The 18,417-nt window shown below is 42.5% G+C and overlaps 1 protein-coding gene across 6 annotated transcripts in view; it reads right to left on the bottom strand.

The window, feature by feature from the left end:
- ppip5k1a (diphosphoinositol pentakisphosphate kinase 1a) overlaps positions 1-18,417 on the bottom strand; it is a 41,567-nt gene that overhangs the window by 14,633 nt on the left and 8,517 nt on the right. For 4 of the 6 annotated variants that reach the window (XM_030047759.1, XM_030047739.1, XM_030047743.1 and 1 more), the window contains 15 exons: positions 17,104-17,190; positions 16,935-17,010; positions 16,702-16,811; positions 15,255-15,340; positions 15,002-15,127; positions 12,439-12,560; positions 10,843-11,025; positions 9,707-9,848; positions 5,962-6,185; positions 4,895-5,022; positions 4,626-4,740; positions 4,426-4,533; positions 3,037-3,153; positions 2,797-2,937; positions 410-503 (listed from right to left, as the gene is read on the bottom strand). In XM_030047759.1, coding sequence (XP_029903619.1) covers positions 410-503; positions 2,797-2,937; positions 3,037-3,153; positions 4,426-4,533; positions 4,626-4,740; positions 4,895-5,022; positions 5,962-6,185; positions 9,707-9,848; positions 10,843-11,025; positions 12,439-12,560; positions 15,002-15,127; positions 15,255-15,340; positions 16,702-16,811; positions 16,935-17,010; positions 17,104-17,190 — 1,859 coding nt within the window. Of the gene's footprint in view, positions 1-409; positions 504-2,796; positions 3,154-4,425; positions 4,534-4,625; positions 4,741-4,894; positions 5,023-5,961; positions 6,186-9,706; positions 9,849-10,842; positions 11,026-12,438; positions 12,561-15,001; positions 15,128-15,254; positions 15,341-16,701; positions 16,812-16,934; positions 17,011-17,103; positions 17,191-18,417 lie in introns of all 6 variants that reach the window. The other 2 variants (XM_030047723.1, XM_030047733.1) reach the window with 1 other exon arrangement.

The raw sequence follows: 18,417 nt of genomic DNA, 5'->3' as shown, positions 1-18,417 counted from the left end.
CACCACAATTTGAGAAATTCTGAATCTAAAAACAGCTACTGTATATTTATATGTTGGGGCGGTTAAAATTGTATTAAAATTGTATCCACAATAGATACACAGATAACCAGATAACCAAAGCCATCATTAATTCAGATCTAGGTGAATATTGGATTTCTTTCAATACAAGCAAAAACAAAAAATACACATATTTACAAAATGATGATTTTTAAGTGATTTTAAAATCAGCCGACTGTGTACAACTGTAAGCATAGTGAGAGTCACAGCGCATCTACTATTTCCATTTACAATCACCTCCCTCCAGATCAAAGCACATTAACAAATCAGTGTTTGTTCCTCCCACCCCGAAATCCCCTCATGCTGTCATCTATAAACATAGTTGCTATGGCGACAGAGCAGAAACACCTACCTAGTCCACTTTGTTTCATCTCAGGGGACTGACGTGAGCAGGATGAGAACAGACGATAACTGCCTACTTTGGAGGATGATGTCTCCGACAGAACCTGTGAGAAATATCACACACACACACACACACACACACACATCAGACAGTGGTAACAGGCTTACTGACAGCATCTAAAATCATACACTGATCCCCTTTGCTAGCTGAAAAGTGAAATAGGACCTTGGTCCAGGGGAGAGGACAAAACCATAGCAGTGGAAGGTCCTGGTCTATAAAACACAGTTTAAAGCAGTAATTAATCAATAATTAATGAGGAATTAACCATCTTTACAGAGGTACATGGGTATCAGACTGGTGTTTTTATGTATGACAGCGTTATAATGAGTGATAATGTAACTCTTTAGGTCCACAGTGACAAAGAAACTTTGAAAATCACTTAGTATCAGTTAGAGATTTCCCCGAGTAAATAGTGTATCCGGTGTCCAAAGTAATGTTGCATTTTATAAATGAGCATTATCACAGAATTTCCAATATATTTTAAACAGGGTAAATACTGAAGGACAAGACATTTTGTGAAAAAACGGGAACAATGATAATGATGATACAATTGAATACTTTTAGCGTTCTTAACCTCCTTACAGTTCAGAGCATTTCTAAATGCAAATGTAGGGCCAGAAATGATATCCTGCCTTCAAACAAGATACACTATATTACCAAAAGTATTCGCTCACCTGCCTTTACTCATACTATGAACTGAAGTGCCATCCCATTCCTAACCCATAGAGTTCAATATGATGTCGGTCCACCTTTTGCAGCTATTACAGCTTCAACTCTTCTGGGAAGACTGTCCACAAGGTTGAGGAGAGTGTTTATAGGAATTTTTGACCATTCTTCCAAAAGCGCATTGGTGAGGTCACACACTGATGTTGGTCGAGAAGGCCTGGCTCTCAGTCTCCGCTCTAATTCATCCCAAAGGTGTTCTATCGGGTTCAGGTCAGGACTCTGTGCAGGCCAGTCAAGTTCATCCACACCAGACTCTGTCATCCATGTCTTTATGGACCTTGCTTTGTGCACTGGTGCACAGTCATGTTGGAAGAGGAAGGGGCCCGCTCCAAACTGTTCCCACAAGGTTGGGAGCATGGAATTGTCCAAAATGTTTTGGTATCCTGAAGCATTCAAAGTTCCTTTCACTGGAACTAAGGGGCCAAGCCCAGCTCCTGAAAAACAACCCCACACCATAATTCCTCCTCTACCAAATTTCACAGTCGGCACAATGCAGTCTGAAATGTACCGTTCTCCTGGCAACCTCCAAACCCAGACTCGTCCATCAGATTGCCAGATGGAAAAGCGTGATTCATCACTCCAGAGAACGCGTCTCCACTGCTCTAGAGGCCAGTGGTGTGCTTTACACCATTGCATCCGACGCTTTGCATTGCACTTGGTGATGTGTGGCTTGGCTGCAGCTGCTCGGCCATGGAAACCCATTCCATGAAGCTCTCTGCGTACTGTACTTGGGCTAATCTGAAGGTCACATGAAGTTTGTAGCTCTGTAGCAATTGACTGTGCAGAAAGTCGGCGACCTCTTTGCACTATGCGCTTCAGCATCCGCTGACCCCTCTCCGTCACTTTACGTGGCCTACCACTTCGTGGCTGAGTTGCTGTTGTTCCCAAACGCTTCCATTTTGTTATAATAGAGCTGACAGTTGACTGTGGAATATTTAGGAGCGAGGAAATTTCACGACTGGATTTGTTGCACAGGTGGCATCCTATGACAGTTCCACGCTGGAATTCACTGAGCTCCTGAGAGCGGCCCATTCTTTCACAAATGTCTTGTTTCACAGTCTGCATGCCTGAGTGCTTGATTTTATACACCTGTGGCCAGGCCAAGTGATTAGGACACCTGATTCTGATCATTTGAATGGGTGAGCGAATACTTTTGGTAATATAGTGTATATTCCCTTGAGGGAAGCAAGAGAGAAATAATCATCATTTAAACATTTAAAAAAAAGGAGTTTAAGAGTCCTGTGAAGTGCATGATTATTTTGGACACCAGATACCCTAGATATTCAGAAAGAATATTCAGTTCCAGTTGCTCTGAGGAAGCACACCAGGGCTGAAACATTAGCATGAACAGAGTAACTTGTTAGAAAATTAAATGCTGTGATGCCTAGTGATGAGTGTTCCTACTGATACTGAGTGGAAGATTAACTGCCTTATTTTTTTTTGTCTACATACAAAGTCTTGCATAGTAGAGCATCTCGCCTCTCTCCAGTGTTGCAGCACCCATGGTACACAAACAAAAAAAAGCTCTGAAAATGACTGGGGCAAGAACATTTTGGTGGACTGAATCCATTCCTTTCTGCTGCCTAGTACCATTTGTATGTGTGTCTCACCTCCATGGACCCAGTCTTGCGATTGCGAATGAGTGGGGACCTCCTCTGAATGCTGATTGGCTCAGATAGTGGAACAGCCCGGTCAGTCTCGTCACGCGATAGGTCCTCCAGGCTGCCAGGGTCAGTGTGTTTCTGCCCATTCTGAATTTGGGAGAGTGACACCAAAGGGAAAGAAGACACATGCAGGTATTTACAGGCAGATACACAGTGAGAATGTTTTGCTGCAATTGCGACCGCTACCTCTGCAGAGGCAGGCCTGAAGCCGAAGCCTGTCGGTGCGTTCTCCTCCTCCTCGACACCTTTGACGCCCGGGCTGAAGTGAAGCTCCACGTGGAAGCGCTCCTCTGATGTGAGGTCCTTTAAGGGGACAATGCAGACATTCTCATCAGATATGCACATTAACATTATCAACATGGTGTTATAATTGGCCTTATAGTTCATGTCTCTTGCAGTATTCAATGCATGTTAAAGTTCAATGCTTCTTGTATTATTCAGAACAGCTTGGCTATTAGCAGAAGGTAAACAAAGCTGGAACCAGACATATTTTCTCTATCTTATTTGTTAGGTCTATTGCATTAGATACACGCCCAATCAACATACATACACATAGCATCATACATTCCGAGATCAAGGCATGGACAGTGGTTGGCCTGTCCATGTCCGGTAACTGGCCAATTACTCTCGGTTGCGTTTAAAGTCCAACCTATGTACGGGGCAGGCCCAAGCCCAAGAACATAAATATGTATCATTTCCTGATATCGATACTCATTCTGACTGAGATCCTGCGAGAGCTCTGTCACACTGAGACCAGCGCTGCTTTGCTTTACATGTGACCAAATAAATATTATATCTGAGAAGCTGAAGATTGACTCCGGTCTGTCCTTGGGCATTCAACAAAAGAATCGGGTCCTAACAATGGCAACAAGAGACGCGTACTCTGTCATGTTCCATCATAATCATAGAAAATCACAGTTCATGGTAATCATAGCTTTTCAGGGGCTCCTCTTATACCTAGAAGCTAAAAAACCATTTTGAAAACTTTTATTCATTATTAATGAGCCACTGGCTGATGATTGATTGGTAATACTGGCCGCCTCTCCTTGCACCCTGGTATTAACAATGACAGTCATCTCAAATAATTGGTTTATTTTTCAACACTGGCTTGTTTTTCTGGTGACATAATCTCCCACAGAGAACTTCATGAAATAGCAAGGAGGACTGCGCCTATCTTATATCATCATTTGAATAATATTCCAGACTGCAACATTCATGCCCAAACTAGGAAAAGCCTGTTTTCTGTAAAAGCCCTTTTAAACAGAAGCAGTTATGCTGATGAGGTGGTTAATTAGACATGGGTGTTATTATTCTGAACTTGACACTGTAAAGAACTATAGAGTAGTAGTAGTTTCAGGAAAATCAGTTCTTCACTTTTACTATGTAAATTTATGCAGCACAATGCTTTAAAGTCTAATCTGCTGTATGGGGGATCTGTGGTATGAAGTCTCTGTGTGGTTTTTCAGTTACTGTGTTCATAAAAGTATGTCTACACACTATCTATCCATCCATGGTGACATAATGTCCCGTGAACCATGTACCATGTTGTCTGGACATGATAAGCAAAAACAATACCTTATTGTTGTCCTCATACAGCATGATTACTATCTGGGTCATGTAGTTGAGTTCAGACACAGCGCTGAGGTAATCCATGGCACGCTTCCACTGCTGGTCGTTCTCCTCCTATTATAAACACACAGATAACATCCGCTTCAACTTTTACCCCTGTGTGTGAAAGATTCATGGTGCTATGGGGCTGAGGTTTGAGCACTTACATCTAGCAAGCCTCCATAGCGGAAAATGCTGAGCAGGGAGTGGACGTGACTCTCACTGGTGAAATATAAACGTGTCCGGACATGACGCCCAGGGGACAAGACTCCCCGAGAGTATCTGCAAACAAGACATCACCAAATCAGGTCATGGAAAAACTCAGCATGGTGTGTTTCTCTTAAAAGAGCATCCCATTAAATTCCATTATAATATGATATAAGGTTTGAGGAATGTTTAGGTGAGCCTTGATCACGCTAAAGGCTCTCACACTCACAGAGGATGTAGTTTGTTGACCGACTCATCCTCGTGGGTCCTCTGCAGATCAAGCTGGATCTTTCTGATCAATGGAAGGCAATAGGCATATGCTATGTCCAGCTTCTCTGCTTGATTAATACCATATTCCTGATAAAAACACACAGGAAACACAGACAAAATACACAGTTTGGCTCAGCTGATGACAGACTGCACTTATTTCTCAACGATAATTCCTGTTTTCACCCAATACTGAGTAGACTGTTCTTGGGCATGAGAGGTGAAGCTAAAATGAATGGCTTGGCTTCTGGTAATCACTACAGAAACATTTACTGAATTGGACAATACATATGATATTTCCTAAATATTGACGAATTTATTTAAATACCTGACAACTTTATATTAAGTAAGATGACAATGGTTTTGCCCCAAATTGGAAACACTCCTTAACGTTACAATGAAATGGCACTGTGACAGCCTTTTGCATCCTTAATAGAGTTGGCAAGCAGCGTTCTGGAAGTAAAATTCCCATTCATATTTTCCACAATGAATGTGATAAGTGGCCATGAAAAGACCTGTTCCAGATACACTATGACTCACAATGTTATTATATGATGGTATCTGTTGCTCTAGAGGCCATTATTTACTCTGATGTCAACTTTGTTTTTAAAACATCAACTTTACACCCAATGCTAATGCAGAGGTACTACATTAAGTTGTATCACTCAGAGAGCTGTTACCATGGTGATAAGAATGGCATTGAGTGTGTGTGACAGTTTATATGGAGAAAGTTTTCGTTTCTTGTTGCTTGCATGATTTCGAATCAAATTTTTGTGTTTCTTAGCCATGAGGGAGCGGGCGTCTGCAGGGGTGAGGGTCATGAATAAGTAATTATTTTTTTAAAATACGACACATACACAATCTTATACCTTGCCCTTTTTTTGTGATGGCACCACCACATCACATATTGTGGATTGTCATTATCTTGAGAACAGCTGCAGAAAAAACATCTCTTTGCTACCCTGTCCAGCCCCCCACCCCGCCCTCAATTCCTCCCTCCATGCCTCTAGTCTTCCTTCCCTCTCTTACCTGTGGGATGACGATGTCGGCCAAAGCGCGGGACAGTCTGAACAGCTCCAGCGTGTCCTCCAGGCCCAGGGTGGAGTTGTGGATAACATCATATTTAACACAGTCGTAGATGTCGGGTATCTTACTGATGTCGTAGCGGCCACTCTTCATGCGAAAGTCCCTCTCCAGCTTGGACCAGCGCTGCAGCATCAGCTCCAGGGTTTCACTGTGGTACAGCTGCAGGTCTGAAGGGGAGAGGACGAGAGAGAAGACAGGAAGGATGTAGGAGGACGCTTTCTGTAGGATTTTCACTGTATGCATTGCTGAAATCAAAGCTGTAATTTATTTTTTCGGAAAAATACATCAAGTTCATCATTCTGAATCACAAAGTTGGCCTGCAACAGAGAGGACGACACCGTTTGATTTGAGATAGCAAGAATTTTATATATCCAACTCATTGTATATCCAACTCATTGTCCCATACCCATCACTGTGTACTTTATGATCTGGTTTCCTGGCCTTCATTAAGCCTGAGGAGAAAGCAGCATTGGTATATCTTTATGTACAAAGCCATGCTGGGTAAACTCCCTTCATATTTATGTAATCTATTATCATTCACAAACAGCTGTTATAACTTTCGTTCCACTAGAAGGCTGCTCTACCAGGTACCCAGGATTTGCACGGCACTTGGTACAGCAGCTTTCTCTTATTTTGCGCCATGGTCATGGAATAATCTTCAGAACACATTACAACTTAATGATTTGGTCTCCCTGGGAGAGTTCAAAGCTCTAATAAAAAACTGTGTTACTGAAGAGTGCAATTGCTATTCTTAAGCTGGATTTTGTTGCATGTGTCTGTTGTCCTTTGTCTGTTCTTAACGTGTTTTATTTTAGAACTCTGTAATGGTGTGCTCTTCTTGGCCAGGTCTCCCTTGAAAAAGAGATTTTAATCTCAAGGGATTTCCTGGTTAAATAAAGGTTAAATAAAAAAATAAAAATGTTGAGTTTTTAATCTACACTTGAGCCTAACAGCCCAGAGAAGTCATGTCACCATTTGTCTCCGATTAGCATTTTTAAGACCTCTATTTTCCGATATGGAAGTTAATTTATATTTGAATAGAAAGTTTTTGATACAACTTCTATTGAATTATAAAAGGCAACACTGTCTTCATCACAAAAAAAGATAGATATGCTTCCACATGTGGTACCGCATGTCCTGTATGCATACAGGAAAAAACAGATTTAAGCCATATTCACTTGTATCAAAGTAGAAGAAATGGAAATACCAGCAACATAGTATGTGCTTACAAGAAAAAAAAAGATGTCAGATGGTATCCAAAATACTATTCTGATATTACATGAATCTCAGTGCTTTAAAAATACAATAAAAATGTTTTAAATGAAAATAAAAACACAAACAGCCCTGTCTATCAATCAAGCGTTGAGAGGGAGCTGAGAAGGGCCAAAAACAGCTACAAAAGGAGGCTGGAGAGCAAACTTCAGCTGAATAACGCCAAGGAGGTGTGGAAGGGGATGAAGAAGATCACAGGACTTAATTCATCTGGTCCAGCTGTGGAGGGGAGCCATGATCTTGCCAATGAGCTAAACCAGTATTTTAACAGGTTCGACTCAGCCCACACCACCGGGATATTGGCAGGGCATGTCTCCTCTAACAGCCCAATCCACAACCCCCCTGTCCCCACCCACACTTCGGCTGCTATTCTCCCCTTTCCCCTTCTTCCTCCCCAACCTGCCACAGCTGCTGCAGGGGTCAGTGCAGGAGGCAGCATAGCCCCCTCCCACCCAAACTGCCTGGCGACCCCCTTCCACCCCCCCAGTCCAGCTTTTACATCGAGGCAGGTGAGACTGGATCTATCCAAGCTGCGTGCCAACAAGGCAATGGGCCCAGACCACATCCACCCCAGACTGCTCAAGGCATGTGCAGGACAGCTTGCAGAGGTGTTCCACCACATTTTCAGCCTCTCACTGACACTGAGAAGGGTTCCTCAGTTGTGGAAGACCTCCTGCATCATCCCAGTACCAAAGGTGAAACATCCTAGAACTCTCAGCGACTACAGGCCAGTGGCGCTGACCTCACATGTTATGAAGGTCTTTGAGAGACTGGTACTGCAGCAGCTGAGGCCCCAGGTGAGCAGCTCCATGGACCCCCTGCAGTTTGCGTACCAGGCCAAAGTAGGTGTGGACGATGCCATCATCTACCTCCTGCACAGGGCGGGCTCGCACCTGGAGGGGTCGGGGAGCACAGTGAGAGTGATGTTCTTCGACTTCTCCAGTGCGTTTGACACCATCCAGCCCTTGCTGCTTGCAGAGAAGCTCAACGCCATGCAGGTAGACCACAGTATGGTGGCCTGGATTACAGACTACCTATCCAACAGGCCACGGTACGTCAGACTGCAGTCCGCACGGTCTGATGTGGTGATGGGAAGCACCAGTGCCCCCCAGGGAACAGTACTGTCACCGTTCCTCTTCACAGTCTACACCTCGGACTTCAGTTACAACTCTGGAATGTGCCATCTCCAGAAGTTCTCTGACGACTCCTCCATTGTGGGCTGTATCAGCGAGGACAATGAGGAGGAGTACAGACAGGTGGTGGGGAGCTTCGTCCGCTGGTCGGAGAAGAACCACCTCAAGCTCAACATCACCAAAACCAAAGAGCTGGTGATGGACTTCCGGAGGAGCAGGAAGCCCCCAACCCCTATTACCATCCAGGGGGAGGAGGTGGAGATAGTGGACTCCTACAAGTTCCTGGGGGTTTACATCAACAGCAGGCTGGACTGGAGGGACAACACTGACGCTGTATATAGGAAGGGCCAGAGTCGCATGTACTTCCTGAGGAGGCTCAGGTCCTTTAATATATGCAGCAGGCTGCTGGCCATGTTTTATCAGTCCATGGTGGCCAGCCGGGTGGTTGGACTGCAGCTGGACAGTGTGGAGGTGGTGGCGGAAAGGAGGATAAGGGACAAAATGAACAACATCCTGGAAAACCCCTCCCACCCCCTCTATGAGGAGCTGTGGCTGAGGGGGAGCACCTTCAGCCAGAGGCTCACTCTCCCCAGGTGCAGGACGGAGCGGTTCAGGCACTCCTTTGTACCCACAGCCATCAGACTGTACAACAGTGCCTGAACACCCCCTCGCTTCACACACACGAACACGCACGCACACAAACATACATGTACACACGTAATTACAGGGACAGGCCCCCAGCACCGTAGTGCTTTTACCTATTTATTTATGGTCTGTGACCATACTGTTGTCATTTATTTATTTATCATGCACAGTGCTACTGTGATTGTGTGTCCGGTTTGTATATGGTGTCTTGTATGTATCTGTTACTTTTGCCGCTGTGACAATTTGAATTTCCCCTCCGGGGGATTAATAAAGTCTTATTCTATTCTATTCTATTCTATTCTATTCTATTCTATTCTATTCTATTCTATTCTATTCACTGATGGACTATTCTGGCCAAAGCCTACACAGTAATGCTACTTAAAACTCAGAACTGTACGGAAAAGTCATTGATGGTTTAAAAGTTGTTCATGTGGGGGCGCTCAGGTAGCTCAGCGGGTAAGAGCGCATACCACTTGTTAAGGCTGAGCTTGGATCTGGGTATGAATCCGACCGCAGGCCCTACTGTGAAAAAACACAATCTAAAAAAAAAGTGGTTTATGGACATCAAACAGACTAAAACCTTATCATAATTGCAGTTTACTCTGTCTCTAAGTGTGTGACAGTGGAATTTGCCTCACCAGCAGACTTTGGGTCCTCCATTCTTTTGCGGATCTGAGAAGTGAGGCTCTGAATGAGGGCGTATACCATGTCACATGTGTTCACTGGGTTTTGGACGATCCTCATTGAGTTCACCAGAGAGGCACTACAGGTTGGGGCAAGCTGTAAAAAAACAAAACAAAAGGCTTCAGCAATTTTCACATCGCGATTAAACCCGAAAAAGAAAAAAAAATCCTGTACTAGAATAAGTTACTTTGTCATTTGGTTTCAGTGGAACAAAAAGAACAAAGGATATTATTCCTCAGCAAACAGTAAGCTTAAAAAACAATCCTCTCTGCTTTCATTATGACCAATTATCAACCCACTGCATGATCAAAGGAGATAATATCACATAAGACTGGGGCCCAGCTTATAAGGTAATCACCTGTCTCTACACATTTTACCAGTTACCACACTGTACAAAACTGTTTTAACCCCTGGTGAACCACACAGCTTAAAATGCATGCCTACTACAACTTTCATATGGTGCTACTGACTCTTGCGCAGCTCCTCTGACACAGAGTGAGGTGTGTAGTTTTGGACACAAGATGTGACCTATGGGTCATTTTCTTTCATTGTGGAAATTTTTAAAGTCAGTCTGGGGATTTAAATCAGATTCAAAACTACAGCATTTTGAATTATTAACATACACCAGCCTTTTGTCCTCTGATTCAAAACTAGCTATTTATACTAAGTTTTCAAGTGTGTCTGTTTTTTTTTTTTCTATCACTGGATAATAAATATGATAAGAGACGAAGTTGTATCACATGGAAATATTACTTTAGGCAAATCAAGATTATTGTGCTAAAAGCGGAGGTGGTATCTTTCCACTCATTCCTTAAATAAAGGTTATCAAGGCCACATTTTGAGATCTAATGGCAGCTGTGTGGCATATAATGCAATTCATAATAATGTCTAGGACATTACGCATGCCTCTTGATTCCAAAAACAACCACTGAAGGCTGCACTGGAGCTGCCTGCAAATCTTATTATTATATAAAGTCTCTCAGAGTTATTTTCCTCCTTCGACCAGGCAGCAAGCCATCCCACCACAGACAACCGCTTAGCTGAGAGTCTGAGACTCAGTGGTAAACTGCAGATTGTGGAGGTTAGTCACCCTGTCATAATCCTCCTCTGTGAAATCCTCATCTTTCTGCATAATCTCGTGGAGACGGGCCTTGACGCGGTGCTGACAGCTGCTCAGCGAGTCACTGTCGCTGTCCAGCAGCCCGTTCATGTTGGCACTCTTCACCATCTGCACCAGGATGGGTGTCAGCTCCCCTTCCAGTGCCAGCAAACCCTGGTTCACACAAATACACACACATAAGTTAAGGTGTAAAACCATCTCACTAACATCTTGATAGGCTGTTATTGGTGTGCTGCATTTCTCAGAGAACAATTGCCATCTGTGGCCAGCACTTTGACAATGACTGAGAGCAGCTGCCACACCTTCAAACTAATGAGCCTGACCTGTTCCACAACTTATGACATTATATAACAAATTACTACAGTACTGCACATCTATAACTTTCAGCAGCTGTAAGCAAATGCCTAAGTGATAATAAGCTGTATATGTATTCACTCAGCAGAGGCAGCAACAGTAGTTTGTTTGGAATAAACAGAAGAACTAGGTTGTTACCATGAGCACAGAGACACAATTATTGAACAGACAAAGCAGAGCATTCCACTTCCAGAAACTCACAATGCATTAACAGAGCACTCAAGGAAAAAGAGACAAATTAATCATTCACAAGAAGGCAAGCTGCTGAAAAGGAAAGTGACGGTCTCTGGGCAAAAAGCAGTGTGAACATTGCTGCTGCCTTTCCAGGATGGGAAGCACTCTAAGATAAGAAGAAAATGAGCAGTGATGCAGATGGGGCTCTTTTGTCTTTTCGACTGGTAGAGTCACAGTCTATATTGAGTAACTTAATTAATGTGGTGGGCCATTCCCTACGCTGGTATGCAGCTTCTCAAGTCTACTGCACTAACTGCACTGACTGGTACATACTGAAATGAACTGAAATGCATCATTCCATGTGCAGCAGGAAGAGTTATGTGCTTCTGTGCGATATTATCAATCCCACTCCAACTCTTGGCAAAATATGGCTACATGTTTCAGGTTAGGGTTATGGTCGGTTGAGGATTTTCCTTGCTGTTATATCTCAGTTCTTTTTCTAAATTTTCTGACCAATCAGAATTTTCCAATGGTTTGCCCAGAACTCCGGTGTGATTCATAATCACATATTTAAAACTGCAGACCTTTTTTTCACAGCGGCAACTTTTCCATCAAATAACAGGGTAAACACAGGTGCTACATTAATTGAGGCTCCATTCCATTTAAGTGGACCATAGTCTTTCTGGTGAGCCAGTATGAACAACACCAGTGCCCTGACTCTGTTAGACCTGAACAGAACAGAACCTTAATTAATGTCATTAGTAACATCTGTGTTTACCTGCTATTCACATCAAAATGGCTGCTGTGAAAGGGGTCCATTAAAAGCTTTCACAAACTGGGTATAATTTCAATCATTATGGCGTTGTGTTACTCAGTGGTGGAGAGCCGTAGCAAAACAGAAATTCCATTAGAACATCTGGATTATTCCTTTTTCTCTGCATGGAAGGCTGTTACAATGAAATGGTTATGTGACAATGATGATTAGCAGATGTTCTTCAGCCTCACAGACGGCACCCCCTGTCCGTGACCCCTGGGTACCTTGGCAAAAGCAGCAGCCGTCATCTGCACCCTTCCTTCGTCAGAGGCATAGATCTTGAGGTCGTGTCTGTAGGTGCTGTGTAGCCGCAGCAGCCCACAGCCGGGGAATCCAGCGTAGTCTCCTAGATGGACACCAAAACAAGAACAGCATTAGTCAACAGAGACCTTGCTGCCAAAGGCCACAGTATACTAGCTGGTCGTTCTCCCTTTCCTTTTCTGGTTCATTTAATCTCTGTTTCAACTCAGCTCTTTTCAAATGAATCATCCGGGGGCTCGGCTTCTGAATCCTCATACTCCCTCGGCAACCTTTGTCGCGCTTTCATCACACACTATTGTTCATCTCCAAGTTTGGTCACTGCTGATTCCAGCCTCTATGGGTTTTCTGGTTTCCCCTTAAAAGTTCCCTGTTTAATCTTTATGCACCACACATCTACACACATTTGTATGCGATGGCATGTTCAACTGTGTTTCTATTTTGGGCAACATTGACTTTGCTGTAAAAATACCCCCACATGGACCAAGGTTAACCTGTTTACAGGAGTTTACAACCAGGTGGGGTTGGCTGATGCAAACAAGAGAGTTATTAGAGAAGTGGAAAAGACAAACATACAAACATATAAACATACAGACATACACAGAAATAGCCAGACTGATTACTAGCGCAACAGAATAAAAAAAAAAAAAACAACTAGATGTGGGACAGAACATAGATGAGGCAAAATAAATTCGGGTAATTAAAAGATTAAAAAACACTCTACACATTAGAAGAATGCTGCAGTTTACAGACAAATATATAAGAAGTCATTAAGACAATATTTATTTCTGGAGATATTCTTGTTGCAATAGACAAGTGTAATGGCCTTTCTGGCCCATGTCTCTGTCATCACTTCTCCACTCTCCAGCTCACTCTGTCTGTGTCTCATTTTGACTTTATATGGATCAGTGGCTGCACCCACTCCACAGCATGGCCGGCTGTGTGTGCATGTGTGTTTACGTATGCTTTACATAATAGTGACACTTTTTGTGTGAAAATTACACTCACCACAGATTTCCTCATGAGTAAATTCACCGACTACCAGATGGCTTCTCATTTTGGAATTTTGAATATGAGGGGAAACGTCCCGAGTGGACGGATGGAAGTGAATGGAATGTTCTTCACAAATGGCAACAGGAGGACAACACAAAACCAGATGGTTCACCATTTTTTAAAAGGATGGTAAACTAAATTATGTAATCGTTCATTTAAATGTTTTTATTGTTATCACTGGGTGTAGAAAACATCATGAAACTGTGAGAATCTGAAGTCCTTTCTGATCGTAGAGAGAGGCCTATCAGTTGATTTCTCCTCTTGAGTTAAATGATGACTTTACTGGGGAGGGATTAAACACTTGGGGCCCTATCTTGTGCCACCCGCTATCCGCTGCCACGACCCGCTACCCGCAAACTGCAGATTTAGGAACTTCCGCTATCCCTAAACGGTATCTTGCGCCACCCGCTACCCGCTATCCGTTATGCCGACTGCATCATTTGCGCCTGGAGGTGTGTCTGGGAGTGTTTCATGCGCTATCCCTAAAGTTTCTATCTTGCGCACACACTTTAGGAGAGCGCGTCCAGGCGGCTTCAATGCGCGCCCCGACGGAGCCTCGCCACGCACACGGTCGGACTGATACCGGGACGCCGCCGGAATGGACTGAGTATATTACTCATATAGACTGTTTAGAGGAAAGACTGTTTTAATTGGACACTTACGCCAGCACGTTTTATTGTTTTATCATAAGCCAGCAGCTGTGCTATATTTTTATTTTTAATATTTTATTTGCCCAATCTACCTTGTCAATAAATTAGTTTACACATAGTTCCCCCTCTGCCTCTTGTGTGTGTGTGGTGTGACCCGGGGATTTTACTCAATCAGTACAACCTTGTGACACGTCCACTTGGACACATGTGCCTCCACCTCCCGAATTAACTCGCCTATAATATATAATATGTATATAAAGCCAACTTGCTTTAGCCTCAGTAGAAGCCCTGAGAAAATCTACCTCCTTCTCTCCATCGCGGGTTTAGGATTTAGGATTTAGGATAGCGCAGCCTGCCCTTAAAGGCAATGGCACCTGGCACACTGATTGGTTTAACTGGCGTAACGCCCAAAACACGCCTATGCATAATATAGCGGGTAGCGCAGGTGTTTTGCAAATAGCGGGAGGTGCACAAGATAGCAACTTTTACGGGGGAACGCCTCTTCCTAAATCCTAAATCCGCAAATAGCGGGTTTAGGGAGTCTGGCGCAAGATAGGGCCCTTGGTTTCACACATCAGAGTGCAATCTAATCAGAACATGACCTCGGAACTCTGGAAATGTTGGTGAATGATAAAGAGAGAATTCAAGAATAATACTAGATAAGAAAATATCCATTTTTAACTCGGTTTACCATCCCTTTAATAAATCTGATTAGAATACTGTATAGGTCTATCACAATCTCACTCAGAGCAAATCAAACATCAGACAATGATGAGCTGATAAATACAGGTTTCTGTGTGTGTGTGTGTGTGTGTGTGTGTCTCACCTTGTCCTCCAGGGTACATGCAGCGAAAAGCCCGCCCCAGCTCCTCGGCCTGTACTCTGCCAGCAGGAGTCAGCTCTCCTCCCCACTTCAGCACCAGCAGCAGAGAGGGACCTTCCTTACGTGAGTCTGACCAACCACAATGCAGAGAGACTCAATCAGCAAGCTAATTTCATTTTTTTTTTTTTTAAATCATCAGTATGAGCTTTATGTTAGCTACAAATGAAACGGAGAGTTTGCTTTGACTTCCTCCTACCTTCCTCCTCACTAGAGGTTTTGGGCTGGCCATGGGGCAGATAGGTTAGCTGCACTTTCCTGTTGATCCCAGAGAAGTGGCCATACCTAATTAGGAAATTTGGAATCATTAGTCCAGTCATTAAATGATAAAGCTAGTTTACACATATTTCTAGCAAATTATAGCAAAAGCTATAATTTTGATAGCTGATGAATACTTTCTGTGAATTACCAAGTAAAAACACTGAATATTTGCTGGATATGGCTTAACTAAGATGACTAAGATCCTAAGATTTGATTACCTTTCTCTGTTCATATTATTATAAATGTAATAATTTGGGTTTTGTGACTGCTTGGTTAGACTAAAGAAGCAATGTGAAAACCTTGCTCTAGGCTCAGCTAGCCTCCCATGGGCATTTGTCATTATTTTTGACAGTTTATAGATTATATGATTAATCAATTAATTGAAAAAAAAAATTAACTGACAATTAAAATAATCAATAGTTGAAACCCTAATGTATTTTCACGGCAGTACTCATTTATTAAAAATTACAATGCTCTATCATGTTCAAGATTCAGTGAAAAAAAAATGTTGCAGTGACTCCTTGTATGGTGTTTTAAATGCCTTTGGTGCAGTTTTAGCAACTGGCTCTGAATGCCTGTGTTCAGCTAAATGGCTTGGAAAGTTTTTTGGGCCAACAGCAGTCAGGTTTTTCACTGAACGCTGCTGACAATATGATGATGCTTTGGCTGTTGTCAATGATGTGGTGGCTGCGATGGTGATGGCAGTGATGTTGATGATGTTATTAACTGATGTTATTTATTTCTTGTGGTGGCATGTGTATATCATTATGTTGCACAGGACTGTGATTGGCCTCTGTTATTCTGGCTGGCTTGATATGGTAGTTTTATTGTGGAAAATGTGTATGATGTCAAACTAATTTCCCCTCTGGGGACGGATAAAGTGTATTGTTTTGCATTGTAAGTTAGCATACCAGTGTATGTGAAAGAGAGAAACTGTGATTAAAGGCTTGTGCAAATTTTCTTTGAGACAGCATGGGATTACAGTTTCTATGCATGCCAAATTGTCATAAAGACAATATCTTTTCTTCTCCACTCACTTAACAAAAAAGAAATGAAAAACAGTATTTTAAGAGTTTAGAAATGTTTTGAAAGTTTTTGAAATTGTACAGTATTAGGCTGTTCAGATAATTTTACTTACTAAAATAGATCCAATGCTTAGTTGTTTTTTTTTTTAAAGTATATTTATCATACATTCATAAGTAAATACATGGCTTGCAAAAGAACTTTGCAGACAAATACAACTTAAAGACACTTATTCCATTATTTTTTCCCCACTGTCTATTACAATTGAACAAAGCGTGCTGAAATGACCCAGAAATTAGTGAGACAGATGTAAGGTTGGGGATATGCGGTTAATAAAGTGACCCAGTTCACTCATCACTCACATCTCTAGAACAGTCTTCAGCTGCTCCAGTTTGGACTTTTTCTCCTCTATCTCACAGTCATTGTGCTGTCCTAGTTCTGCCAACAACTGCCGCGTGATGTCCAGCACCTCCTGTGAGGGTTCAAAGTGACAAGCTGTCAGAGAGGCCACAGAGATTCACACAGATAACCCCGCAAAAGCTGGGATATATGTGAAGTTACACATTAAACCATGCCTTTGTTTGCCTTTTGTTACCTGCAGCTGTTTTGGCTTCTTTAGCTTTAACTTCCCTGTTTTGTAACCTCCATATTTTTCAAATAGATCAAAGAACCTGGATAAAAACAAGCACATGGATCAAATCAATCAAAAGGTCGTCACCATTCAAAGCACTCAGCAGAAGAGTTATGACCACGAGAAAACCTACATGGGGTTTCGAACTTCCATCTTCATCTTCTGTTTGGGCGTTCGGTCTCCATGGCGGATGACTGCGATGACACATCGCAACTCCATCCTAAAGAGTGCAAGTGTAAGTTCATGGTGAGGCACTTTCCTTGTTAGATACACTAAATTTAGAAACATCCATCTAATGAATGCATTCCATTATCCATTATCCAGCTGAATTTTGATAGCCAAGGCATTTCCTATCCTGCTGTTTTACTGCATACCAGTGACTACAATTTTGCGACTTAAGAGAATTTGGAAATGCTATAATTCCTTTCAAAACAGAGTTGCACAGTCCAGCTTAACAAGGACAAACAAGAAACTTTTAAACAATTTGAACACATTAGATAAAGATAATTTCAACTGCAACAAACAGCAAATTGCAGAGATAAAGAGCAGACATTCTGCCAGCATACATTATGAGTGTCCTCCCAACTAGTATCTGTGACTCTTTGACCCCAAAAAAAGAAAGAAGTGGGTAGGTGTTGTGACTGTGTTATTTCTTGTGAGTCATCTTAACACTGAATCAAGGCCCTGGTGTCTGCCTTGCACACAGTGGTTGGCCGGCAACCGCTCAGCTGAAAAAACGTCAGCTGATTCAATTTTTAAATGTTTATGTAGACAGGCAGGAAGGACACAGCTTAATATTTACATTTCTGATGTTGTTGTACACCAGGTTACCCATTAGACTGATGCTATATCCTAGAACTATTTTGTTCACTGAATAACCTCAGTGTATTTCTATACAGGTTTTCTCTCTTAGACCACCCTCTGCCTGCATGACTGATAGGTGTAAAGATATATAAGCAGGCTCCCCTGTGTAGAATATACATTCTTCAACTAGCAAAATAGTTCCAAGATATAGTATTTGTCCAGTGGAGCAATAAGCATTGGAATACATTTTTTGTTGCATTTTGTTATGGATAGTTTCAACATTTTTTGGTAGCTAAGGTTTTTTGTGGCTTCAAATGTTAACCATACCCTATTGGCTGCTATTCATTTAGCTACATGCTTGCATGGACAGTTAACCCCCACTCCAACCACGGGGTTCACCTCTGGAGCTAATGTCCATGCATCAATTTTCTAGTAGCAAATGAGTAATACTGCTTTATATGCCTTATAAATCCAATTTATCCCCTTAAAAATGCTGCAAACTCCCATTTGAATGACATATCTGGCAACCTCAGAGGTAAGTGTGTTGTTCAGCTCCATGCCAGATTTCTAGACCATCAGTCATGATTCTGGTTTAGGAACAAGCCAAACTGATATGAAGTACCGTGAACACATCGCTACAGTG

Source organism: Myripristis murdjan, chromosome 3, assembly GCF_902150065.1.
Source record: "Myripristis murdjan chromosome 3, fMyrMur1.1, whole genome shotgun sequence".
Taxonomy (NCBI): domain Eukaryota; kingdom Metazoa; phylum Chordata; class Actinopteri; order Holocentriformes; family Holocentridae; genus Myripristis; species Myripristis murdjan.
The sequence above is the reverse complement of the archived record's forward strand: the minus strand, read 5'-3'. Positions and strand labels throughout refer to the sequence as shown.